This window comes from Drosophila innubila, chromosome X (assembly GCF_004354385.1).
Source record: "Drosophila innubila isolate TH190305 chromosome X, UK_Dinn_1.0, whole genome shotgun sequence".
Classification (NCBI taxonomy): domain Eukaryota; kingdom Metazoa; phylum Arthropoda; class Insecta; order Diptera; family Drosophilidae; genus Drosophila; species Drosophila innubila.
In genome coordinates, this window is record NC_047626.1 from 34822614 (window position 1) to 34846739 (window position 24126).

The window sequence follows — 24126 nt, forward strand, 5'->3', positions numbered from 1 at the left end:
AGTAAACTCTGCTTGAATAATCTTTTTCCGGTCAGCTCTGATTTCCTTCTTTGTTTGTTTATCGTCATATTTTGTTCCTGGCCGTGGAAGTGTGTACGCAAGCTTTAAAATAGAGTCCATACACTTTATTCTGCAATGTAATGGAGAAATTCTATGCTTATAGCATTCCTTATCCTGCGTTGAATCGTTTGACTCGGTAAAAAACTAAAACCCTATTGAAAAAGAAGAGGCAGTGATCTCCATTCATATTGCATCAGAACGGATAGAAGTTCGTATAAATTTCCTCAACTATCGGTTTTACCTGTAATACATACCTGCTCAAAATTTCCCAAACATAATTTGCGCAATAACGGCTCTAAACGATTTTAAGACAGGTACAAGTTACAATAATGCTAATTCATTATATTTGCATCTATATTTTTTTGCATCTTATTCATTAACAGACAGGCATACCGAAAACGTATGTAATTGTACTGCGCTCTTCCTCTTCTATCACCATTTTTTTTGCGAGGTTGCATCAGTTTTTGTCCTATAACTTCCACAGACGCAGCTGGACGCATAAAAGACCGGGGCTATTTCGTTAGAGAATTGATTAACAAAGACTCCTGTGGTAGTGGGATCGAGTCCAAATGAGTCCAATTTTTGTTCTATTCCATCAAAGTCAAAAATAGCCTAATTTTAGTGCTTTTTTTAAACATCGCTGGGATAAAAGGTCAACAAGTAAAGAAACAAAATTCTACGGCATTTAATAAGAAATGAATGTACGTTTCATATGCAAACAAAAACATTAAGATCGGTCGTATAACTTGTCATCAAATCAGTTTTAAAGTTTGCATTTTTTTATAAAATTTTCACATTTTTGCGCGCACTGAAAAATGGGTCAACTTTGAGAGGCTGTCACGCCCACAAATTTTAGCTAATTTCAAAAATCTTTTGGATTCGTAATCTTTCAAGTTTTGTCTATCGAATGCTTTTATTACTTTTTACGAACGCTTTCGTCAAAAAAATGATTTTTGCCACGCTTTTCGGCCGCCTGCCCCAGTGTGCAGCGCCGAAAGCTCGAGTTTTTGTTATTTTATCATCGACAGAGATGAATGTGACTTTTTGCGTAGCAACTTAGTTTATTTTATAAAGTAGATGAAAATTATAATTTCTAGATGAACAAAACGAGAAATACACAAAAAAAAAATCTCAGCTCGAGCAGATTCACATTATTTCCTTAGCCTGCTGCAATTGCCCAACGCATCTAAAATGTGCCCGTGTCCACACTGCTGCTCACCCTTTAGTATGTCTGGATTGATGATCTCAACGTTGGCAAGAAATCCCCCATCTTTGCTCATTTCCTCAGCAGAGTCTTTGGCAAGCTTGTCCCGAAAATCATCGAATCTGTCCTTAATGTTGCTGCCCAAATCCTTTGCACGTACTCCCAATTTCTTGGCGCCCTCCTTGATTTCGGTGCCTATATTCTTTGCCTTTTCGCTTAGATTTTTGGCACCATTCTTTATTTGGCACCCAACACTCTTGAAGAAATTGCGCACCTCGTGTTCTGAACTACTGCTGCTGCCAGTAATTTCCGACATCTTATCGCCTATCTCCGATATGACAGCAGGTAGTCTCTCCTCGCAATCCAGCAGATCCGCTTGACTCCAGGAGGCTCCTAGAAGCAGCAGCGCTAACACCAAAGTTTCATGTAACTGACGCATGTTAACTAGTCCAGTATATGTAGGTTTCCCGATACTGGAAATTTTCCAAACTGAACCAGCACGCTGCCGTCGAATAACTGACTTCAGCCGAGAATTGTCAAAGTGTTTTATGCGCTTCCTGTTGTTTTGTTGTATAATAAGACAGGCTCGCTATTTATGAAAAATTGTCGCTTTTTGCTCGTTGTCGCTTCGAGGCTTTGGTCTTTCTCTTAATTCAATTTGTATTCTGCTCTAATTTGAAGTCAACGTCACGAATGACGCGGCTCAAATTTATATTACGATCATAACAAATCAACAATACAAGCGTCGACAATTGTCAATAGCCAATTAGTTTCAAGCTATTTTTTGCAAATTTAATTTATTTAAATACGCACAGAGATATTGTGGATACACATTCGCTGCGCAGTACTTCCCTTAGCTCAGACTGTTAGCAGTGGAACAGCTAGTACTGGAATTATTACTCGTCAAGAGTTTTGCTCGTATCTGATGAAGCATTCAAATTTTATAGTATCTGGATGATCAAAAAGTTGTCAATAAATCGAATATAAGCAAGTGCGTAAATTGCATCTAAGCAAGGGTGTAGCAGCTTTGCGCGAAGGGTTTAAAGGTTTTTTCTTTTTAACGTGCAAACCGAGGAACCCAAAAAGTTTGTGAAAATTGTTTATTATGTTCGATTTTAATAAAAATGATACTTGAGCAATAACTTTCAAACATGCAACAATTTTGGGAAAAAGTCCAAGCCGTAAGACATAGATTGCAATTGATTTATTATATTGATCAGAAAAAAATATTGGTTTAAAGTTTTAATTAAGAAGATCAACAAGGGGACTCCGCCCCCTGCTCGTTTTGCTCACAGAGAGGTGCGTTAACAGTACTCTGCACTATAAAGTGATTATCGACCGTTAGATCCTAAGGCAACCGATTCAAACAAAATTTGGTCAGGGTGTATAAAACGAGCCCAGATGTACATATATTCTGTCAGATTGGTTGAGATATCTCAAAAAACCAAAAAGTTTGTCACACTAAAAATTAATTTTTGATCTATCTATCTATTTATCTATCCTATGACAGATATACGATATAGAGGTCCGATCCAAAAATAAAAGCAAACTTAATCTGCGTACGGTATTGAGGACCCTACATACTAAGTTTGAAGTCACTAGCTGTTATAGTCTCTGACATCGACGCCGTCAAACAGATGGACGGATGAACGGTGGCTATATCGTCTCGGCTGCTGATGCTTATCTAGAATATATACACTTTATGAAGTCTGTCACGCCTCCTTTTTTCTGTTACATACTACCTTTAAACAAACTTAATATTCTTCGCACAGGGTATAATAAATCTTCAAAAAAAAAACCTCGTACGAGGTCAAAGTCTAGTGACGAAAGTCGTTCCATGCCCCAAAATTTCTGATATAAAATTTTGTGACGAACAATATTCAATTTAATATACATATAAATTTAAAACAAAAATTAAAGTTTAAAGTTTACGCCTAAAAGCCCTTCAACATACATTTCCAACGATACATAGGTCGCTTCATGGGTCAGATTCTATGGCTTGGACACTGTTGGTGTTTCAATTTTTGCGAGACTTAGCGTTTTTACGCTAAACTAGCGGTTTTTTCAAAAAGTCATGGAACAAACATTTCTAGATTTTCAAAATCGAATAAATCCACATCATTAAATCTAAGCTTTTTTAGCGCTTTGATACAAATAATCAAACAGACAAACAAACCGACTTTTTATTTCATTTTGAGAAGTACACTAAAAATTTCAAAGTTAATTATCTTTTGAACTAGTTGTCGGATTCGGTAGATCGAGGTATTAATCAAAGCGTATTTTTAATAAAAAAAAAAAATTTTACCAAAAGGCCCCAATGGCCTTTCGCACCCTTCATGCTGCTTTCGTCACTAGCGCGGAATGTCGTCCGCAGTGATAAGGCAGATTTTAGACTTAACAGAAATCGAAACCAACCGAAAATTTCCCAAATCTCCATACATTTTTGGAAAATTTTCGGTTGGTTTTTATTTTTGTGGCACCCCTTTATACTGATCTTGGTATTTTTATACAAATTTTTTAAATATGTTTTTCCTTGGCAAGAGTGAAATTCGGGCCCCACTTATTTTCTAATTGAAGCGGCACACACTGGGGTCGCAAGCCGAAGAAAGCGTTCGTATAATCTAATTTATGCATCCGTCTTATTAATATATACACAGTTAGTCAATAAAGTGTTTTGCAAACACCGTATAGTATGTGTATTAGAGTGGGTCAATTTGTATAGAGTAAAAAAATGCACAAAGCGCTTATGAAATTTGTAATCTGCCATGAATTCTAAGAAGAATTGCAAAAGGAACCATGGGTCTAAAATCAATATCGAGCTTCCACTTTTTACAGAGAAGTTATAAATATTTCATATATTGGTAATTGTCTGTTAGGTCTAACTTACCTCAAAAAAAAAAAAAAAAAATTAAAAACCCAAATACAGGGCGATTTATGATGAGTTTAGAGATACTTATGAATAAGTTGGCGGTCTCTTTTCAATTGAAGTTAAAAATTAATGCAAAATGAACTTTCTAATTGAAACTTGACAAAAGTGCTTATGTTTAAAATTCAATTAAATCTAATGGGCCGGTGCTACAGTCGAGCATACTCGACTGTCGGCGACCCCGTACTTACAATGCAAAAACTAATAATGGAAAAAATTAAAAAAAAATTTAGTTAACTTAAATGCATATTCAGTTTGGTTCAGTTTGGTTACGATGTCTTATAAAACATAAACGATTTTCATACTGATTTTCACCCGATTGGTCATATGACAGCTATTTGATATAGTGGCCCGATTCGAACCAAATTTGGACAGGATATTTAAAACCAAGTTTAATGCATATTCTATTAGTTTGGTAACGATATCTTATATTACACAAAAAAGTTTTTCATACTAAGACTTGATTTTCAACTGATCGGTCCTATGACAGCTATATGATATAGTGGTCCGATTTGAACCAACTTTGGACAGGATAGGAATCTACGTACCAAATTTGGTGTCACTAGCTTTAAATTGTTTTGAAGCAAACTTGATCTGCTTGCAATATAGAGTTACCATACCAAGTTTGGTGTCTCTATCTCTTATAGTCTCTGAGATCATACGACTCGGCTATTTATGCTGATCAAGAATATATATACTTTATAGGGTCTGCCACACCTCTTTCTGCCTGTTACGCACATATTCGTTAAAACAAACCCAATAGACCCCTGTATTTTTTTTAAGTACGGCGTCTAAAAAAATAGTTAAGACCGGAAAGAAATGCTTATTTATAAATTTATTATAATTTGGCCTCTATCAGTGGTTTTTTTGTTTATTTTTTTTTTTGAGTTAAGTTTTACCTAACAGACAGTTTCGCCATACAAAAAGTGGAAGCTCGATATTGATTTCAGACATATGGTTTCTTGGGCAATTCTTCTTAGAATTCATCGTAGATTACGAATTTTATAACCGTTTTGTGGCGAAAAAAATTGACCCACTCTAATTTGTATATTTATAAATATAATAGTTGGCTCTGCCAACTGCTCGCTTCGCTTGCCAACCCCCGGCTCGCTTCGCCTACGACATTGAAGGGTGAAAAAAAATCACTTTTCATATTTTTCTTAAACAAATTCTTCATCACAAAAATAATTTACAGTATAATTTAATAATTCGAGCCTTTGTAAATTTGGACAACCCGGTATTTCGGACACTCAAATTTTTGCTATTAAACATTTTTTTTTTTTTTAATTTTTATATACTATATTTATGTTTATATTTATATTTTCCGCCCCCTGCTCGTTTCGCTCTCGAAATTGAAGCGTGAAAGAAGAAACACTTCTAATTTTTTTTTTATTTTAAATAAACTTCTTTAACGCAAAAATAAGTTACTGTACTATTTCAATAATTCGGACACTTTTGTCTATAAAATGTTCTGTAACCCGGGCACCACACAAATTTTTTGATTCTGAAATCCGATCATTTTAACGTGTTTGTATGTAAGAAAAGAATAAAAGTACCAAAAATATGTGCAAGAGATTGCATTTTAACTGCAGTTTCTGTCATTTGAGAGCATAAATGACAAAAAAAGACCAACTTCTAAAATCATGAACATTCATCTTAAATATTTTGTTCTTAAAATAAGATTATGTTAAGACCAAATTACTAAAACTAAGATTATTAATCCTAAAAATCGTAAAGTCCCAAAATAAGAATAAAAATCTTAAATTGTTAGGAAAGTATAAATAGGTACTATTTTGTATTAAACAAACAGTGGCCCCGTGGCGCTCTGGTTAGAGGAGCCGCTTCAGTGGTGAAGTAGTAGGCGGCAGTTCGTATTCCACTTGTAACAGATTTAAATAACATTTATAAAATAACTAAAACAGAATAAAATGTAAATAAATCAAAATTTAAAAAAATGTATATGTATAAAAAATAATTTTTATTATTTTTTTTTTAAAATTTAATTTTAAGAACATTTATTCTTAAAATAAGAACTTGGTCTCATTTAAAATGTTCTTAAAATCAAGATGTGTTGTCTAAATCTAAGAATCACTGCGGACGGCAGTTCGCGCTTGTGACGAAAGCAGCACGAAGGGTTCGAAAGGCGACTAGCAATATATACAGCTAATTTGAAAAATTTGCTATGACTGTCCGATCAGATCGAGTTATATACCGATCGAAAGGTTTGGTCCTAACTTACAAAACTTTTTCTAACTCACCTGGCTCAAGAGATACGGGGGTGTATGTGGGAGGGGAAAAATGTCAATGATTACAGCTAATGGGGATTTTAGGGTCTTTTGGAAAAATTTTTATTTCTTAAACATTTTAATTAAAGAAACGCGTCGATTGATACCTTGATCAGCCAAATCCGATGGCTGGTTCAAAAGATAAATAAATTTGAAATTTTAAGTGGACTCCTCAAAATGCAATGAAATGTCAGTATGTTTGTTTGTCTGTTTGTATCAAAGCGCTAAAAAAAGCTTAAGGGTAATGATGGGGATTGATTCCATTTCGAAAATCTAGGAATGTTTGTTCCACGATTTTAATGTTGTAGTACGAAAAATGTTGCTTTTTTTGGTATTTGAAACATAAATTTTGGCTGAGGGGTTTGAAAGATATTACCTGTTAACTGGATATATACATATTCTATCGGTCGAAAACCACGTTTTAGTACGAAAAACTTTTTGGTTTTATGAGATATCTCCACCCAACTGATACAATATGCTTTTAACATGGTTTAAATCGGACCACTATATCATATAAATGTCATAGGACCGATCGGTCCAATATTAAGTCGTAGTATGAAAAACTTTTTTGTTTTACGAGATATCGTAAGCAAACTAATAGAATATGCAGTTAAGTTAGACTTATAGATCCTGACCAAAGTTGGTTCTAATTGAACTACTATATCATAAAGCTGTCATAGGACCGATGGGGCGAAATTCAAGTCTTAGTATGATAAACATTTTTTTTCATAGTAAGTACGGGGTCTCCGACAGTGGAGTATGCTTGACTGTCGCAACGCGAGCGAAGTGAACAGTGGGCTGAGCCCCCTAGTTTTCTTTATAATTAAAACAAATTTTTTTTTTTAATATGAAAGAAATTCAACAACTAAATTTATATATTTGACTATCTGAATGCATTAATGATAAAGTTACAATGTCAAAAGCAAAAATTGGCATTCGGCACTGTACAAAAAGTAATTTTTATGTACAAAGAAGCTCACCCTTTTTTTGTTATTAATTTATATTTTTATTTCAAATTTTTATATTAAAACTGCATTATGTTCGTCACAAAGTTGGATATCAGAAATTTTGGGACCAGAAATTGCTTTTGTCTCTAGACTTTTATAGAGGTTTTTTTTGTAGACGTTTTTTTTGTGGTTTTATGCTCTCGACGCAATTTTTAGAGCAAAAATCTTTGTTGTGAGACCAAAATCTTGATTTTAGAACATTTTTTTTATCAGTGTAGGGTGTTTATTTCTTACATTGGGTTTATTACGGCAGTTTTTTAATCAGTAGTCCCATCTTTACTTCTGATGGATCCAGTAATCAGTACCTGCTAAATGACAAGATACCTTTTTATACTAATCAGACTACTAAGTTTTTTCATCGCAATTGGATTTTGGGAAAATCGCCAGAGTTGGAGGGAAAAGTCCGGATTTGGCGGGAAAATTTCAAATTTGGCAGAAAAATTTGAGATATGTTAAGAAAAAAATAGATAAAGCAGTTAAGTTTTTCATACTAAAGCTTAATATGATCCCGATTCTTCCTATGACAGCTATATGGCTTTGGCCTCGACTTTGACACGCTTGCAGGTCAAATTTTCCAAAACGCCGCCTTACATGCCGATGAAATTATCTTAAGTGTTAGTATTATTGTTGCCAAGTTTCAAGGTCGTCCGTCAAACCGTTTGGCCTGTACAATGCTAAATCAGGCAGTCAGTGTGACAAAAAAATTTATATATATATATATAGATGAGACAATTTTATTTAGTCCAAAGCTTAAGAACTCTTTTTTGCGATGTTAAAAAAGAACATATGTTGGAAAATCCGTGTATTGTATAATACATTCTTTCGGTTGGAAGCGAAAATATCTAGATCTTCATTAAGTACGTTCTTAGAATATTTTAAAACCAAAAACCAATGAGCCAATTTCAATAAAGAAGTGCCATTGCGCCAACAGAAAAATACGCCAAGTGTGGCAACCGTGACTCCAGCACTGACCAATACAAATACGATACAAATGCTAACAGTTGCCATTCACAGCGAACGGAAATAAATAATGTTTGGTGTTTTGCTAACTTTTTAAGAATTTGAAAAGAAAATTTAAATTTCTTTTATTCATATTTAAAAATAGCTAAACCTAATTGATGTTATTATACAATTTTATTACTGCTATGAACATTATGGTCGCAGCCTGTTAACTGCAGCTGTACCATCTGTTGAACAATTTTGATGCTGTAGCCCTCCTATAGCAGCTTTGGCATCTGTTAAGCAAATTTTATGCTGCAGCCCTTTGATTTTGTTTTTGTGTGAGGTGAATAGATAAAGCAAAGATTACAAAGCACAACAAACAACCACAAAAATGCAGATTGTAGAAAAATATTACTTTGATTTAAAAAAATACTAATAACAATAAATTAAAAAAAGAGTAATATTTGTAGATATATAGATAATAACAATAAATTAAAAAGAAAAAGTTCTATTTGCCTGGGCTAAACCAGCAGGTCCGTGAAGCCTTGTGCCTGAGTCTAACAGACCATCCTCTGCACTACTATGCCAGTGATTGCCGCGCTTGACCAAACTGTATTAAATGTAAACTGAAAATACATGTGATCTTTGACCTCCATTTTGACGCACTTGCAGGTCGAATTTGGGCAAATCGCCGCCTTATCTCCCGATGAAATTATCTTAAGAATATTGTGGCCAAGTTTCAAGATCGTACGTCAAACCGTCTGGGCTGTACAGTGCTAAGTCAGTCAGTGAGTCAGTTGGACAAAGAGATTTATATGCATAGATAACATTTTTTGTAAAAGAAGCGAATAATTGTATGCACGCTTCTAGAAAAGTTCCATATTTGGCGTTCAAAAGCGAATCTGTGGGCTCTGTTAAATAAGGACCCAATGAAATAACGCCCCAAACGATAAATGAAATAAGGCCCCAAAAAATTATACAGGAAACAACAACAACGATTTTTAATTAAATTTGGGGTTTTAATTCATTTATTTGGAATTATAGTTAAGTGTAGTTTTATACCGAAAGTTTCCAAATAAAAAAATGCCTCCAAATAGGGGAGGGCTTTAGAGATCAAAATTAACTCCGGGACTAAAATATTTTTTTCTTAATTGAATTCTTAAGTTTGCATAAAAAATTCACTTTCTTATTGTTGCTTTTTGCAAGCTGTGACTGTTATGGTCCGTTAGCCAACACTACTTTTGTGATCCATACATTTTATGGCCTGTTCACCAATGCTACATCTTATGGATTTTTCAATTTTATTGTGAACTAGTCGGCCGGTGCTACAGTCGAGCATACTCGACTGTCGGAGACCCCGTACTTACTATCCAAAATCAGCCACTTCTAAAAACTAAATAATATTTAAGATTACCATAAACTCTTATATATTAAATTTGTCGCCGCTCGAATTTGATTCCGATATAATTAGTGTGATAATTATCTTAAAATGGAACACTTGGTAGCACAACAAAATCAAATTTCAAAATCACTTGTACACAGCGCGCATAAAAGAGTTGAAAAAGAGTCAGTTTAAAGCCAAATAGACATACATATGCATTAATCATTAGGAAGAGCAGGACATCCATATGTGCAATTCAAAGATCTGTTAAGTGCACACATACATACATATGTTGGCACGCGCCAAAACAAAAGAAGTTTCTAGCTAAGCATTCATATATATAAACATGCGTTTATGCATATTTGGCTATGTTAAGCATAAGTGAAACCTTAACAGAGAATAAATTAAAACTGCATGTTAAACATGCTAAATGTTAAATCAAATAGTAAAATAATTGAAAACCAAAAAAAGACAAATTTACTAAAAACATAAATTTACACAATAAATTTATAATAAACATGAAATTAACATAGAATTTTAACTTAACGTTTATATAAATACCAATGTAAAATTATTTAAATGAAATTTTTAAACATGTATTCAATATTAAATGTCAGTATAACATTCATAAATAACAATTTCAATAAATTGTAAAATTAAAAAAAAAAGCTTAAATTCAGCTGGAAAAGTTGTTCCCGCCGGAATCAGACCCGCGACAAAATTGCAAAAATTTTCAAAGACAAAGGCTCAAAGTGTTGAGCCACTCTCGCACTTATGTCTCTATCCTCCTAAATGGCCATATTGCTTGTTTTAGTGCTCAATTAAAAAGTAAAAGAAATAATTTATATTTTAACATTTAATGTTAATATTACATTTTAAATAAGCACTGAGTTTGTTTTAATATAAAATGAAATTGAATTCGAACATAAATAAATTAAAAATCTTTCGCCCACGGCAAGACTCGAACCCACGAGCACTGTCCGACTCCGCGACTCAGTACACTGCGCCACCGAAGCTCACGTCTGAATGGACGCCAATTTGTTATATAATATGTTAATATAAATTTTTTGTTTTATCAAGATATTCAAGTTTTAATTACTGCCCACGCGCCATCAACGAATTTAACAGCAAAATTTATTATTTGAATATCTTCGCTATTTACTGTGCGATCAGAATGAAATTTTCAGCAAAAATTTAGGACAATTATATCTTCATCTGTGCAAAATCTGGCTTTCAAAATGCTCTTATAATTTGGATATGAAATTTTCAATGTCGATTTGCAGGCGGTTAAGGGGGCGTGGCTGATTTTTGAAACAAACTTGATCTGCCTGCAGTATAGAGGAACCTACATTCCAAGTTTGGTGTCTCTAGCTCTTATAGTCTCCGAGATCTAGGTGTTCATACAGACAGACAGACAGACAGACAGACAGACAGACAGACGGACAGACAGACGGACAGACAGACGGACATTGCTATATCGACTCGACTATTGATGCTGATCAAGAATATATATACTTTATAGGGTCTGCCACGCCTCCTTCTACCTGTTACGCACATATTCGGTAAAACAAACCCAAGTACGGGGTCTAAAAAGTCCATCTTTTTGTGAATTAGACTGCTAGTAAGTAATATTATTCTATTATGTTTTGTAAAAAAATAAATACAAAAACGCAACTTGAAGTATTCTTAAAAAGAGAAAAACTGAAGACCGTCTGTAGACGACCTTGTCGGTTTGAGCGGAAAAAATAAGATTGTTCGCTTGCATCACAAGGGAATATCAAACACGACTTTTGGCGATAACTTTTGCTATTTTTTGCTTCTAAGGTTTTTCTTTGAGTTGGTAATGACTAATATAACTATTAATATGCAATTTTCTTAAATTTAAGTGTCTATTATTTATAAGGTATATTAATTTATAAGCTATTTTAAATGAACAATTGCTTGAGTTGATAGATTCTGTAGAAGCGATGATAGGTTTAGCAGTTATTATAGTGATGGGACTCCGATTATGTTGTCGACAACATTCAATCTAGAAACCCAGACTATTCCGAAACCATTAGAAAATTGGAAAATTATTTAAAATGACAGTTCCGATGCATTTCTTCAAGATTTAAGCCTCTCATTCGATGCTTTCCAAGACACTCAGGCAACAGTTTCACCTAAAGTGTTGGTCCTATGTCCATCGATATAGAAGAACTATCCCCATCAACAACTGCATGTTTCAAGGCTTTCTAAAGCATTCGATCTTCATTGCCAATACTTGAAGCAACTAGTCCTCAAATCCAGTCTACTTCCCGCCGAGTTCTTGTCCAAGATTCAAGGAGTTACCTTAAATTCAGTATTGTGGAAAGATAACAATACGGTAGGCTGGCATCTATATATATATATATATATGTTAGGATATCAGCACTCTTTAGAGTGGGTTCTTGCACAGAAAATTTTTGATTCAAGCTTTACGAACACAGAGCAGCTGAAGCAAGCTGAGTTCCTTACAAAAATAGGGAAATAGGGCTTCCTTCAAGGAAATGGCATGAAATGACTAAGCCGGCTCAGCAATCACAAGAAACGAGCTGTTTTTCTGACCAAGGCTGCAAACCGGCTCTGAACCGAACCTCGTTAAACCGGTTCGGTTCGCGTTCATAAGCAGCCTGAACCGGAGCATGAACCGAATCTTTCAAATTATTAACTTTGCGAACATAAACCTAAACCGAACCGCTTTCTAAAATAAAATGTTCGGTTCGAAAAAAAAAATTATTACATTTATTTTGTGGTTTTCAACTATTACGCAATTATTTGAGACTTCGGATTAAATAAGTAATGTATAAATCTTTAAATAAATAAAATAAAAAAAGAAAATTAATTAATTCAAAATGTAGGGAAAAATGTAAAACAATACAAATATTTGTTGTATGAAATTAAACCAAGGCTCGAACCAAAACCTTGGGTTCAGGGGGTATATAAACCAATTCGAGAACAAACCGATGTCTTGCTCTATGGTTCGAACCGCCGAACCCAACCCTTAAGTATTTTTGGAGGCTTGAAGTCTTGCTTCTGACATCAGATAAAGATATGAAAATTCAAATCCTTCTCCAATTTGGTTGGAAAAAAGGAAACATATGCATATAGTCATTATTTTGGTAGAAGTGAAAGCTTAATTTCTACAAATCTGTCTCCCAAATTTTTTTTGGAACAACCAAATAAATAAAAAAATATTTTAAGACATCTAAATTAAAAAAAAAACAATGTGAAAAAGATTTTCCCCATATTACATAGTAACGGCCAACTCAAGCAATTGTTCATAAATTGTTATATAAATTGATATATCTTAAAATAGTTATTTAAATTGAAGTAAATTGCATATTATTATAGTTTTATAAGTGATAACCAACTCAAAAAAAAAATTTTAGAAGCAAAAAATAGCAAAAGTTATCGCCAAAAAGCGCGTGCGATATTCCCTTGATACAAGCTAACGGCTATATTTTTTTCCGCTCAATCCGACAAGAGCATCTACAGACGATCTTTAGTATTTTGCACCTGACGGTAGTTCCAACACTCAGAAAAAAAAATTCCTTAAATTTTAGGAAAGTGTGTTTTATTACCTTAAACGTAAATTTTAGGTAATGATTGCAATTAGATTAGGTAATTTTACATTAAATGTCTCATTTTAGGTCATACATTTTTAGATATGTAATACCTCAAAAATTGCCTATTTTCCTAAAGCATATTTGTCTCATTGAACCATGCTTAATTAGATGCATCAATGGCTTTTGAAAGATATAACACTTGGTTTTATATATCCTGACAAAAGTTGGTTCAAATCGGACCACTATATTATATAGCTGTCATAGGACCGATCGGTCCAAAATTAAGTCTTAGTATGAAAAACTTTTTTGTTTCATGATATATTTAAAGCAAACTGATACAGTAAGCATATGACTTGGTTTTATATATCCTGTTAAAAGTTGGTTCAAGTCGAACCACTATATCATATAGCTGTACTATGACCGATCGGGTGAAATTCAAGTCTTAGTATGAACAACTTTTTTGTTTTTTGAGATATCGTAACCAAACTGATAGAATATACATAAAACTTTTTTTTATATATCCTGTTTAAAGTTGGTTCTAATCGGTCAACTATATCATATAGCTGTCATAGGACCGATCGGGTGAAAATTAAGTCTTAGTATGAAAAACTTTTTTGTTTATGAGATATCGTTATCAAACTGATTGAATATTCATACATCTTGGTTTTATATATCCTGTCCAAAGTTAGTTCAAATCGGACTACTATATCATATAGCTGTCATAGGACCGATCGGGCGAAAATCAAGTCTTAGTATGAAAATCTACTTTGTTTAATGAGACATTGTAACCAATATGATAGAATATGCATTTACGTTAACTAAATATTTTTTAATTTTTTTCATTGTTAGTTTTTGCCATACTAAGTACGGGGTCTCCGACAGTCGAGTATGCTCGACTGTAGCACCGGCCGACTAGTTTTGTTCTTATGGTGAGTTTTTTTTTAATTTTTTAAAAACCTTTTTTTTTAATTTTTTAAAAACCTTTTTTTTTTCTTTATTACTTGAGAATGTCTAAGCCGACTTTCAAAAATTTTCCTTTTCTTGCATGCTAATGAATACAAATTATATTTATTTAAACAAAGTCTAAGATTTAAACTAGGAGTTTAAGAGACATAAATTTTCAAACTAAGAAAATTATGATTTTTTGTTTTGCTATTTTTTTTTTTAGATTTTTGTTGTTTAAAATTTTAGGAAAAGTCGAAAAAATTTATTACATTTTGTTGACATGTATGGACAGGTTGTATAAGGCAACACGAGGTTTGGTTTGGTACAGATAACTTAAAAAAAGTTTTTCATACTAAAGGTTGCTTATCGACCGTTCGTATTGATCGTTCCAGTAAGAGCTATATGATGTAGTGGTCCGATTTTTACCAAATTTGGAAAGGAGATGTAATGGGCAATTAAAGATACCCAATTTTTGAGTTTGATTGACCTACCTCCAAAAACTTTTTTATTTTCCAAGATATTTTAACCAAACTAAAAAATTGTGTATTCTATGTTGTGCTTTACATCTTCAACAATTTTGGTTTGAATCTGTCCTCTATATTATATAGCTGTCATAGGACCGATCGGGTGAAAATCAAGTCTTAGAATGAAAAACTTTTTGTTTTTCGTCGTTTGGGGCCCCATGTCTATCAAAAAAAATGGTTTTGGTTCTTGTTATAGCCAAAAAGCTCAAATTTTTTGACTAGTGTTATTTGTATTAGAGTGGATCAACTTTTTTTTGCGACAAAGCGGGTATGAAAATCGTAAAACTTCGATAAATCCTAAGAAGAATTGCCAAAGAAACCATGGGTATAAAATCCATATCGAGCTTCCACTTTTTACGGAAAAATAATTAATTGTATTTTATTGGTAATTGTCTGTTTTTCTCACTCACCTGGGTCATGGCATAAGGGGCTGTAAGTGGTAGGGGCAAAATCTTAATGATTGCAGCCAATGGATCTGTTATGGCATTTTTATTTTTAAAAATTCTAATTAAAAATAATAAATAATAATAATAATAAATAATAATAATAAATACCTCGATCACCCAAATCCGATAAAAGAAAAATAAATTTAGAATTTTTAAAATAATTAATTTTTTTCTCAAAATGAAATAAAAAGTCAGTTTGTTTGTTTGTCTGTTTGTCTAAAAGCGCTGAAGAATCTTAGATGTAATGATAGGGATTTATTTCTTTTCGAAAATCTAGAAATGTTTGTTCTACGACTTTTTGAAAAAACCGCCGGTTTAGCGGCTATTTCCCGCTACCCAAACAGATATGTCCTCTATATCGCTGGACAGGGAGCCACTTTTTATTTTAATTTTTACCATTGTATACAATATGTCGCTCACGGTTTCGCTAAAAATTAAAATCAATTTTAGCGCTGAGCGACGTCGTTTTGACGCTCACGAAATTCGCAGCATTTTAACCCAATCACAAAACACAGCTAACGACTTCCATGTTGTTCATATAATCGATATTCCGATATTTTTGTGAACCATTATTGATCGCAATTTGTGCTATCAATTTTAAAAAGGTTTTAAAAAAAATACCAAAAATGGTAAAAAAAATAAAATGAAAAGGTGCTAGTTTTGTATTAAAGCTGCTAATATTGCTAAAAAAAAAAAAATTCAAAATTGCTTTACTTTTTTTTAAAGCTTATGAATATATCTATAATTCATTAATACAAAGTTTAAGATTTAAACCAGTAGTTTAAGAGATATCAATTCTTGAATTAAGAAAATCACGATTTTTTTTGTAGCTTTTTTCTTAAAAAAAAATCGTTATTTACTTAATTCAAGAATTTATATCTCTTTAGTCCCAACTTACAAAATAGCATACTTAAACTTTCTCTAACTCACCTGGGTCATGGCTTAAGAGGCTGTAAGTGGGAGGGGCAAAATTTAAATGATTGCAGCTAATGGGGCTGTTATGGCCTTTTGGTAAAACTTTTTATTTTTTAAAAACTCTAATAATAAATACACGTCGATTGATACCTCGATCACCCAAATCCGATAAAAGAAAAATAAATTTCAAATTTTTAAAATAACAAATTTTTTTCTCAAAATGAAATGAAAAGTCAGTTTCAGTTTCATTTCATAAAGAAGCTTAGATGTAATGATAGGAATTTATTCCTTTTCGAAAATCTAGAAATGTTTGTTCTACTACTTTTTGAAAAAAGCGCTAGTTAAGCGGCTATTTTCCGCTACCCAAACAGTTTCCAAACCATAGAAGCTACAGATATGTCCTATATATCGTTGGAAAGGAAGTTTTGAGGACTTTTAGGAGTACATCTAAACTTTTTATCTTAAGTACTCAGGTAACATTTTACAGGTGAAATAAGGTTTTTTAGATTACATTTTGGCGATTTATGACAAAATGGCGCTAAATTGTTAAATTGCAATATATTGTAAAATGTTAAGTTTCTCGTTTTGGTATTTGGAACATAACTTCTGGCTAAGGGGTTCAGAAGATATAGCCTATTTACTAAATATATATGTTTTAATAAGTATTGAGAGAGGACAGCAGCAACAAGGCAGGCGTAGCAGCCATAGCTTGAAAGTGTAGCTGACCGCCTTGCGTTGCACAAGTAACCAGTGTTGCCAGACCGTTTTTTGTTTTGCGTTGCTGAAATATCCAGTGTTGCCAGTCAGATTTATTTTGTTTTGAGTTGCTAAAATTTCCAGTGTTGCCAGACAGTTTAGCTTTGTACTTTGACGATAACATATTTTCTATCTGCCTGCATATATGATAAAGTTACAATATCAAAAGCAATTGCAAAAATTTCTGATATTAATATCCATTAAAAAAATCACGAAAATTGGCATCGGCACTGCGTAAAAAGTATCACCGCGGACGGCAGTTCGCGATAGTGACGAAAGCAGCACGAAGGGTGCGAAAGGCGACTAGCAATATATACAGCTAATTTGAAAAATTTGCTATGACTGTCCGATCAGATCTATAATATACCGATCGAAAGGTTTAGTCCTAACTTACAAAATGGCATACTAAAACTTTTGCTAACTCTCCTGGTTCATGTGATAAGGGAGTGTAAGTGGGAGGGGAAAAATGTAAGTGATTGCACCTAATGGGGCCGTTGGGGCCATTTTTTAATATTTTAGTTTTTCTAATTCTAATGAACAATACTCGTCGATTGATTCCTTGATCACCCAAATCCGATAGCTGGTTCAAAAAATAAATAAATTTGAAATTTTTAGTGGACTTCTCAAATTGAAATGAAAAGTCAGTATGTTTGTGTTTGTCCGTTTGCGTAAATTACCTTAGATGTAATGATGGGGTTTTATTCCTTTTCAAAAATCAAGCAATGTTTGTTCTACGATTTTTTGAAAAAAACAGCTAGTTTAGCGGGAAAATGGTATTTCCCGCTACAATTGAAACGCCAACAGTTTCCAAACTATGGAAGCTACAGATATGTTCTATATATCATTGGATCGGTGTGTTTGAGCGCTTTTATGCGTAAAAATTTTCAGGTGAAAAAGGTTTTTTAGCTTACATTTTGGCGATTTCTGACAAAACGGCTCTAACGAATTTTAGTAAGTATGTTGTATTACGTACAATTTTGGGTTTTTTGGCAAATGACACATACATTTTGGCTGAGGGCAGATATTACCTGTTTACTGAATATACACATTTTTCGATAGGTCGAAAATCACGTTTTAGTACGAAAAACTTTTTGGTTTTATGAGATATCTCAACCAAACTGGTACAATATGCATTTAACTTGGTTTTATATATCCTGACCAAAGGTGGTTCAATTCGGACCACTATATCATAGCTGTTATTGGACCGATCGGGTCAAACTTAGGTTTTAGTATAAAAAACTTGTTTGTTTAGTGCGATATTTTAACCAAATTGATAGCATTTGCATTTAAGTCAGTTTTAAAAATCCTGACCGAAGTTAGTTTTTAACGGACCACTATATCATATAGCCAATTGGTCCAATAATAAGTCTTAGTATGAAAAACTTTTTTGTAACCAAACTATATATATATTTATATATATACTTATATATTCTGACCAAAGTTGGTTCTAATCGAACCACTATATCATATAGCTGTCATAGCACCGATCGGGCGAAATCCAAGTCTTAGTATGAAAAACTTTTTTTTTCATAGTAAGTACGGGGTCTCCGACAGTAGAGTATGCTCGACTGTAGCAACGCAAGCGAAGCGAGCAGAGGGCGGAGCCCACCCTAGTTTGCTTTATAATTAAAAATTTTTTTTTTAAATAGGAAAGAAATTCAACAATAAAATATATATATATTACTATCTCCCTGCATTAATGATAAAGTTACAATGTCAAAAGCAAAAGCAATTGCAAAAATTTCTGATATCCCACAAAAAAGCATCTAGACGAGGTAAAAGTCTAGTGACGAAAACAATTTCTAGCCCCAAAATTTCTGATATCCAATTTTGTGACGAACAAAATGCAGTTTCATATAAAAATTTTAAATGAAAATATATATTAACTAAGAAAAAAGGGAAATTGGCATTCGGCACTGAGCAAAAAGTAACAAAGAAGCTCACCCTTTTTGCGCACAGTGCAGAATGCCAATTTCCCATTTTTCTTAGTTGAAATACGTTCAACAACAAAATTTATCAGCATTAATGATAAAGCTACAATGTCAAAAGCAAAAACAATTGCAAAATTTCTGATATCCCACAAAAAAAAAACTCTACACGAGGTAAAAGTCTAGTGACGAAAGCAGTTTCTATCCCCAAAATTTCTGATATCCAATTTTGTGACGAACAAGATTCAGTTTAATCTAAAAATTTTAAATAAAAATATTAATTAATAAAAAAAAAAAGCGAAAATTGGCATTCGGCACTGCGCAAAGAGTAATTTAAATGTACAAAGAAGCTCACCCTTTTTGCTCACAGTGCACATTGCCAATTTTAACTTTTTTTTTTATTAATTTATATTTTTTTTTAAAAATTTTTAAATTAAACTGAATTTTGTTCGTCACAAAATTGGATATCAGAAATTTTGGGGCTAGAAATTGCTTTTGTCACTAGACTTTACCTCGTGTAGAGGTTTTTTTTTTGTGGTTTATATTTTTATTTTAAATTTGTATATTAACTAAATTTTGTTCGTCACAAAATTAAATATTAGAATTTTAAGGCTGGAATATGTTTTCGTCAATAGACTTTTACCTGGTGTAGAGGTTTTTATTTTGTAGGATACAAGTTGACCCTCTCTAATATATATACTTTAGGGGGTCTGCCACGCCTCCTGTTGCCTGTTACATAAATTCTGCCAAACACATTATACCCTTTTTCCCATTTTTAACCGACACAGGGTATAAAAATATATTTGGGGAAACCTGTTGGTTGAAAACTGCTGCCTCGTTTCGTTGTTGCATCTTTATACCCTGGTTTTCTATTGTAAAAGTGTAAGAAGTATTAGAATTAAAAGCCCCCACCTCATGTTTTTATATTTAAGGTGATCATCGCACAGTGGTCCCATACGACGATAATAAAAAAGCCGAAATCAAAGTTTTGATTTTTGAAGTATGGCGATCATCTCATAAATAATTTATCTATTTGTAACCAACGTTTTTTTTTAGTGTGACCGTTCGATTTTTGTAAAATAATCCCTTAAAGTTAGACCACGTGTAACGTAATTTGCTTTGTTGTCTTGTGCCATAAAGTAAAGCCAAAAGTTAATTGTACAATTTTAAAATATGTCATTGTTACAGGTATTATCTATGGTTCAAAGTATTTAACACATTGCATGTTGTTGTTTTTGTCTAAAACAAAGTGAGTGTTTTTTAATAACTTTTTGTGCTTTCCCTTAAGCTTTTAGTTGTGAAGGCCGTCAAAATCCACGTTCATTTTTATTATTATTAAATAAAGAATAATAATAGAATAAAATGCAAAAAGAATTAGCTGCCCAAATTTGCACGGCGTCATAATATTTTGATCGGAATGCACCAGGTATTTGTGTTTTGTCTATTGTGCTTTCCATGCTAACCCGAATAAATTTACCGAAATAAAGTGTTTTTTACTACGAATTATTTTTTACTTTTTCTTTATTTGAAAGAGTACACTTTTACATTTCTTATGATGTATGCATTGCATTTAGTTCAGTACTACAATTAGTTGAAATGTTGTTTTTTGCACTTCTGAAGTAAATAAGTAAGTGGTAAGCAACTTTATTCGCATTTTTCGATCAGCTAACTTCAAGAGAGACAATAAGTTACTCTAAGAATATCATATAAAAGTTAATATAATGTTATTATTTTGTCTTATAAAAGTCTTAGTAAATGTTACCATATGGTTACGCTAGCACCATTCGGGGTTAGTGCTCTGTTATGTGTTTGATATAGTTATATGTGCAGTAAATGTCAAATTGGTTTGCTTTAAATTGTTTTTTGTATTATTATTAATGTTAATTTTGGTTTATTCAAAATGTTATGGGCCAATTTTTTCAATGTTCCAATTAGTAAAGAAATCTTAATTAAAAGAATCTGTTTTTGAATTATTTTAAGATAATTATCTATATTTTTATTTAAAATTAATTTAAAAATTTTATTTTTAATTTTGTTTCATGTTTTTGTTTGTTATTAATAAATTTTTTTTTCAAAAGCACTCAAAAAAAATATAAACTCGTATTTTATTTATTATATATGTATATATAAATGGTTTTATATTATTTTTATAAGCTCACAGTTTAAATTGTAGACCTAGGACACGTAGAACTATTTTTGTCGCGTACCTCCATACAAGTCCGACCACTGTGCATCGCCAGCAAACGCCAAGGTCTTTGGTTTAATCTTTAATTCCCAGTTGATGACGGTGCTCGTTGGCGGGCGGACGAACAAAAGTATGCGGAGCAGCTGATCGCACAGAAACGAAAGAGAAGACAATATTGTGAGGAAGCTAACAACATATGAATAGTGTAACTAAGAGCGTGAAAGCGAGAGCATACGAAACGTGTCAGTTTAATAAAGTCGCTATGAGAAACATTTTGGTTCATAAAGCAAATGTAATAATTGTTGTGCTGTGTTGTCATTCTTCGTATTGCTGTAATTGTGTTATTGTTAAATGGTAAAAGTAGCACAGTGACACACTTAAATAGGATGGGGAAGAAAGCGGGAGTGGCAGGAAGAGACAACTATAAATAGACCCCAAGACTGAAAGCGCTAACATACAAATAAGAAAGAAAGCGATGAAGAACGCATCCAATACATACATATGTATAAGTATATGTATGTAAATGAACGCGTACATATGTGTACACAGGCATAAAAGCACAACATCTGATATAAACAATAAGTTGGCAAGTGGCCAGTCGGCAAGTGACAAGAAGATAACGGAGAGGGAGACACGGAAGATTGCTACAGTTGTTGCTGTTCCCTCGCCATCATCCAATAGACATCCAACAGGTGAAAGAATCAGCAGCTGTAGCAGCAGGGTTTTATGAGCAAAAACTGTCAACGTTGATTCAACCAAGAGCAATGTCAAAGTGTCAACAACAACAGCAGCAGCAGCAGTTTTTTGAGTTTGAATCCGAGCATGAAGATCAGGGAAAGGAAAAGTATGATCCCCTTGAAAATCTTCTTAGTCTTCAGTTACGCAAGCCTGCCCACTGGAATTTGGAATTAAACACTTCACGCAGTTGCAGCAACATTGCACTTCCTCGAATTTTGTTGTATGATCACAAAGGGGTGCTTATTTTGGAAGCGGATGGACAAGAAGAACAAACGTATCGGCCAACTACCGTCTCAAATCGGCGGAAACTTTTCACATCATCTAATCTGACTCATATTTCACATGAGGTACGATTGGCTAATGAGTTTCATGATCTGTGCATTGGGGAGGCGACGCCCAGCAGCAAACTCACGCCCATACAGCAGCTGACGGAAAGCTGCATTGATTTCAGCACACATGAGCTACCCGATTGGCAGGCACACGACGCGATCAGCTCACGGCGCTCCAGCTCATTGCGCGGGGTGCGCTTTAAGGATAAGGAACAGCGGCAGAAGCATTCGCAGCAACGGTTGCTGGACTATCCAACACCACCATCTACTTCAACGATGACCATGACTGCTAATTCGTCATCGTCAGGTCCACAGGAGAAGCGTAGATATCGACGCACGCAGAGCTATGGCCAGCACTCGATATTGGAACGCATAAGTATGTCGCGTGGACGCTTTTCCTCGCCAGAGTATGCCACAGAACAGACTCTAGAGCATGCGCCGCAATACTTTTTACGAACTAGCAAAGCCGGCACACTTGTTATTAAGGATGAAAGTTTTAATCGTGGACGGCAACGCCGTCGCCGATACAGGGACTCTTCCAGCGAGAATGTGCTGATCCATCAGGAAAGGAGCCCTTCGGAAAGCGGGGCTCAGGTGTCGGCGCGACAGCATCTTCTGCAACGCGGTCGAGAGCAGCTGTATTCTACTTCGGAAGACGAGGCGCAAGTCCGGATCACAACGCAATCGCGTAGTCGGCGTAATCAACGCCACTGTTGCAAGGATGTCACCACGGCAAGTGAGTAGCAAAATATTGAATTAATCACTTGAAAACTTAGATATCCTTTCCAATCAATTTTAGAGCTTATGACTGTCGATCCTGGTAATTGTGTGTATCGAGCATCGATCGGCGCAATAGCTCGATAATCACATTGGCACTAACCACATATTTCCTTGCATTGAGCAAGTAAGAAGATACAAGCAAATATACAAACATTTTTGTTGTAAATGTTTGTGATCGCGCAATTCCTATGAAAATAAAAAATTAATGAATAAATGAACTACAATACATGGATAAAAATGAACACATTTGATAAAAGACAAGTATAAAGGACTACGAAGGGCCGTGTGCGCAGGCTTTTGAAGCACAAACAGTATGATACTTTATGTTGGGCTGAAATTTGTAAATAGAATTGTAACTTTCTATCGAATAATGTGTGGAAATCTAACTGCAAGTGATTTGCGACAAAGCTTGCATTACGAACGATTGGCTTAAGGGCTAGTGGCGGAATGAAAAACACCATATAAAACTAGAGGGCTTCGCCCCCTAGACTCGACTGTCGGAGACCCCGTACTTACTTTGGCAAAAGCTCAGAATAGAAAAATTGTATCAATTTGTTTGCGATGACTCCTAAACATAAAAGATTTTCAAACTAATACTTGATTTTCGCCAGATCAGTCCTATGGCATCTGTATGATATAATGGACCGATTTGAAACAACTTCGGTCAGAATGTAGAAAGCCAACTTAAATTCTATTTGTTCGGTTACGATATCTCATAAACCAAAAATATTTTTCATACTAACATGAATTTCGCCCGATCGGTCCTAAGACAGCTATATGGTATAGTGGACCGATTTGCACCAACTTCGGTCAAAATGTTTAAGAATAACTTAAATGCAAATTCTATCAGTTTACTTACGATATCTCGTTATTCAAATAAGTTTATACTAAATCTTGATTTTTGACCAATCGGTCCTATAGCAGCCATATAATATAGTGGACCGAATTGCACCAACGTCGGTCAGGACTTATGACAATAACTTGTATGCATATTCTATCAGTTTGGTTAAGATATCCCAAAGAACAAAAAAATTTTCATACAAAAGCTTGATTTTTTTAACGATTGGTCAGGATTTATGGAGCTATATGATATTGGGGTCCGATCCAAAAAACGAAACAAACTTGATTTGCCTGCAATATAGAGGAACCTACATACCAAGTTTGGTATCAGTAGCTTTTATAGTCTCTGAG

General features: G+C 33.8%; 2 protein-coding genes across 2 annotated transcripts; one reads left to right on the top strand and one right to left on the bottom strand.

Moving 5' to 3' along the window:
* Positions 1 to 1095: 1095 nt before the first annotated feature.
* Positions 1096 to 1763, bottom strand: LOC117793721. Its single transcript, XM_034634100.1, has one exon. The coding sequence runs from the start codon at positions 1701 to 1703 to the stop codon at positions 1212 to 1214; it is 492 nt and encodes a 163-aa protein (XP_034489991.1). The 5' UTR covers positions 1704 to 1763; the 3' UTR covers positions 1096 to 1211.
* A 19403-nt stretch (positions 1764 to 21166) lies between these two features.
* Positions 21167 to 23173, top strand: LOC117793494. The gene is made up of 2 exons (XM_034633815.1): positions 21167 to 22891; positions 22955 to 23173. The coding sequence occupies exons 1-2, from the start codon at positions 21853 to 21855 to the stop codon at positions 23017 to 23019; spliced, it is 1104 nt and encodes a 367-aa protein (XP_034489706.1). The 5' UTR covers positions 21167 to 21852; the 3' UTR covers positions 23020 to 23173.
* Positions 23174 to 24126: the final 953 nt, after the last annotated feature.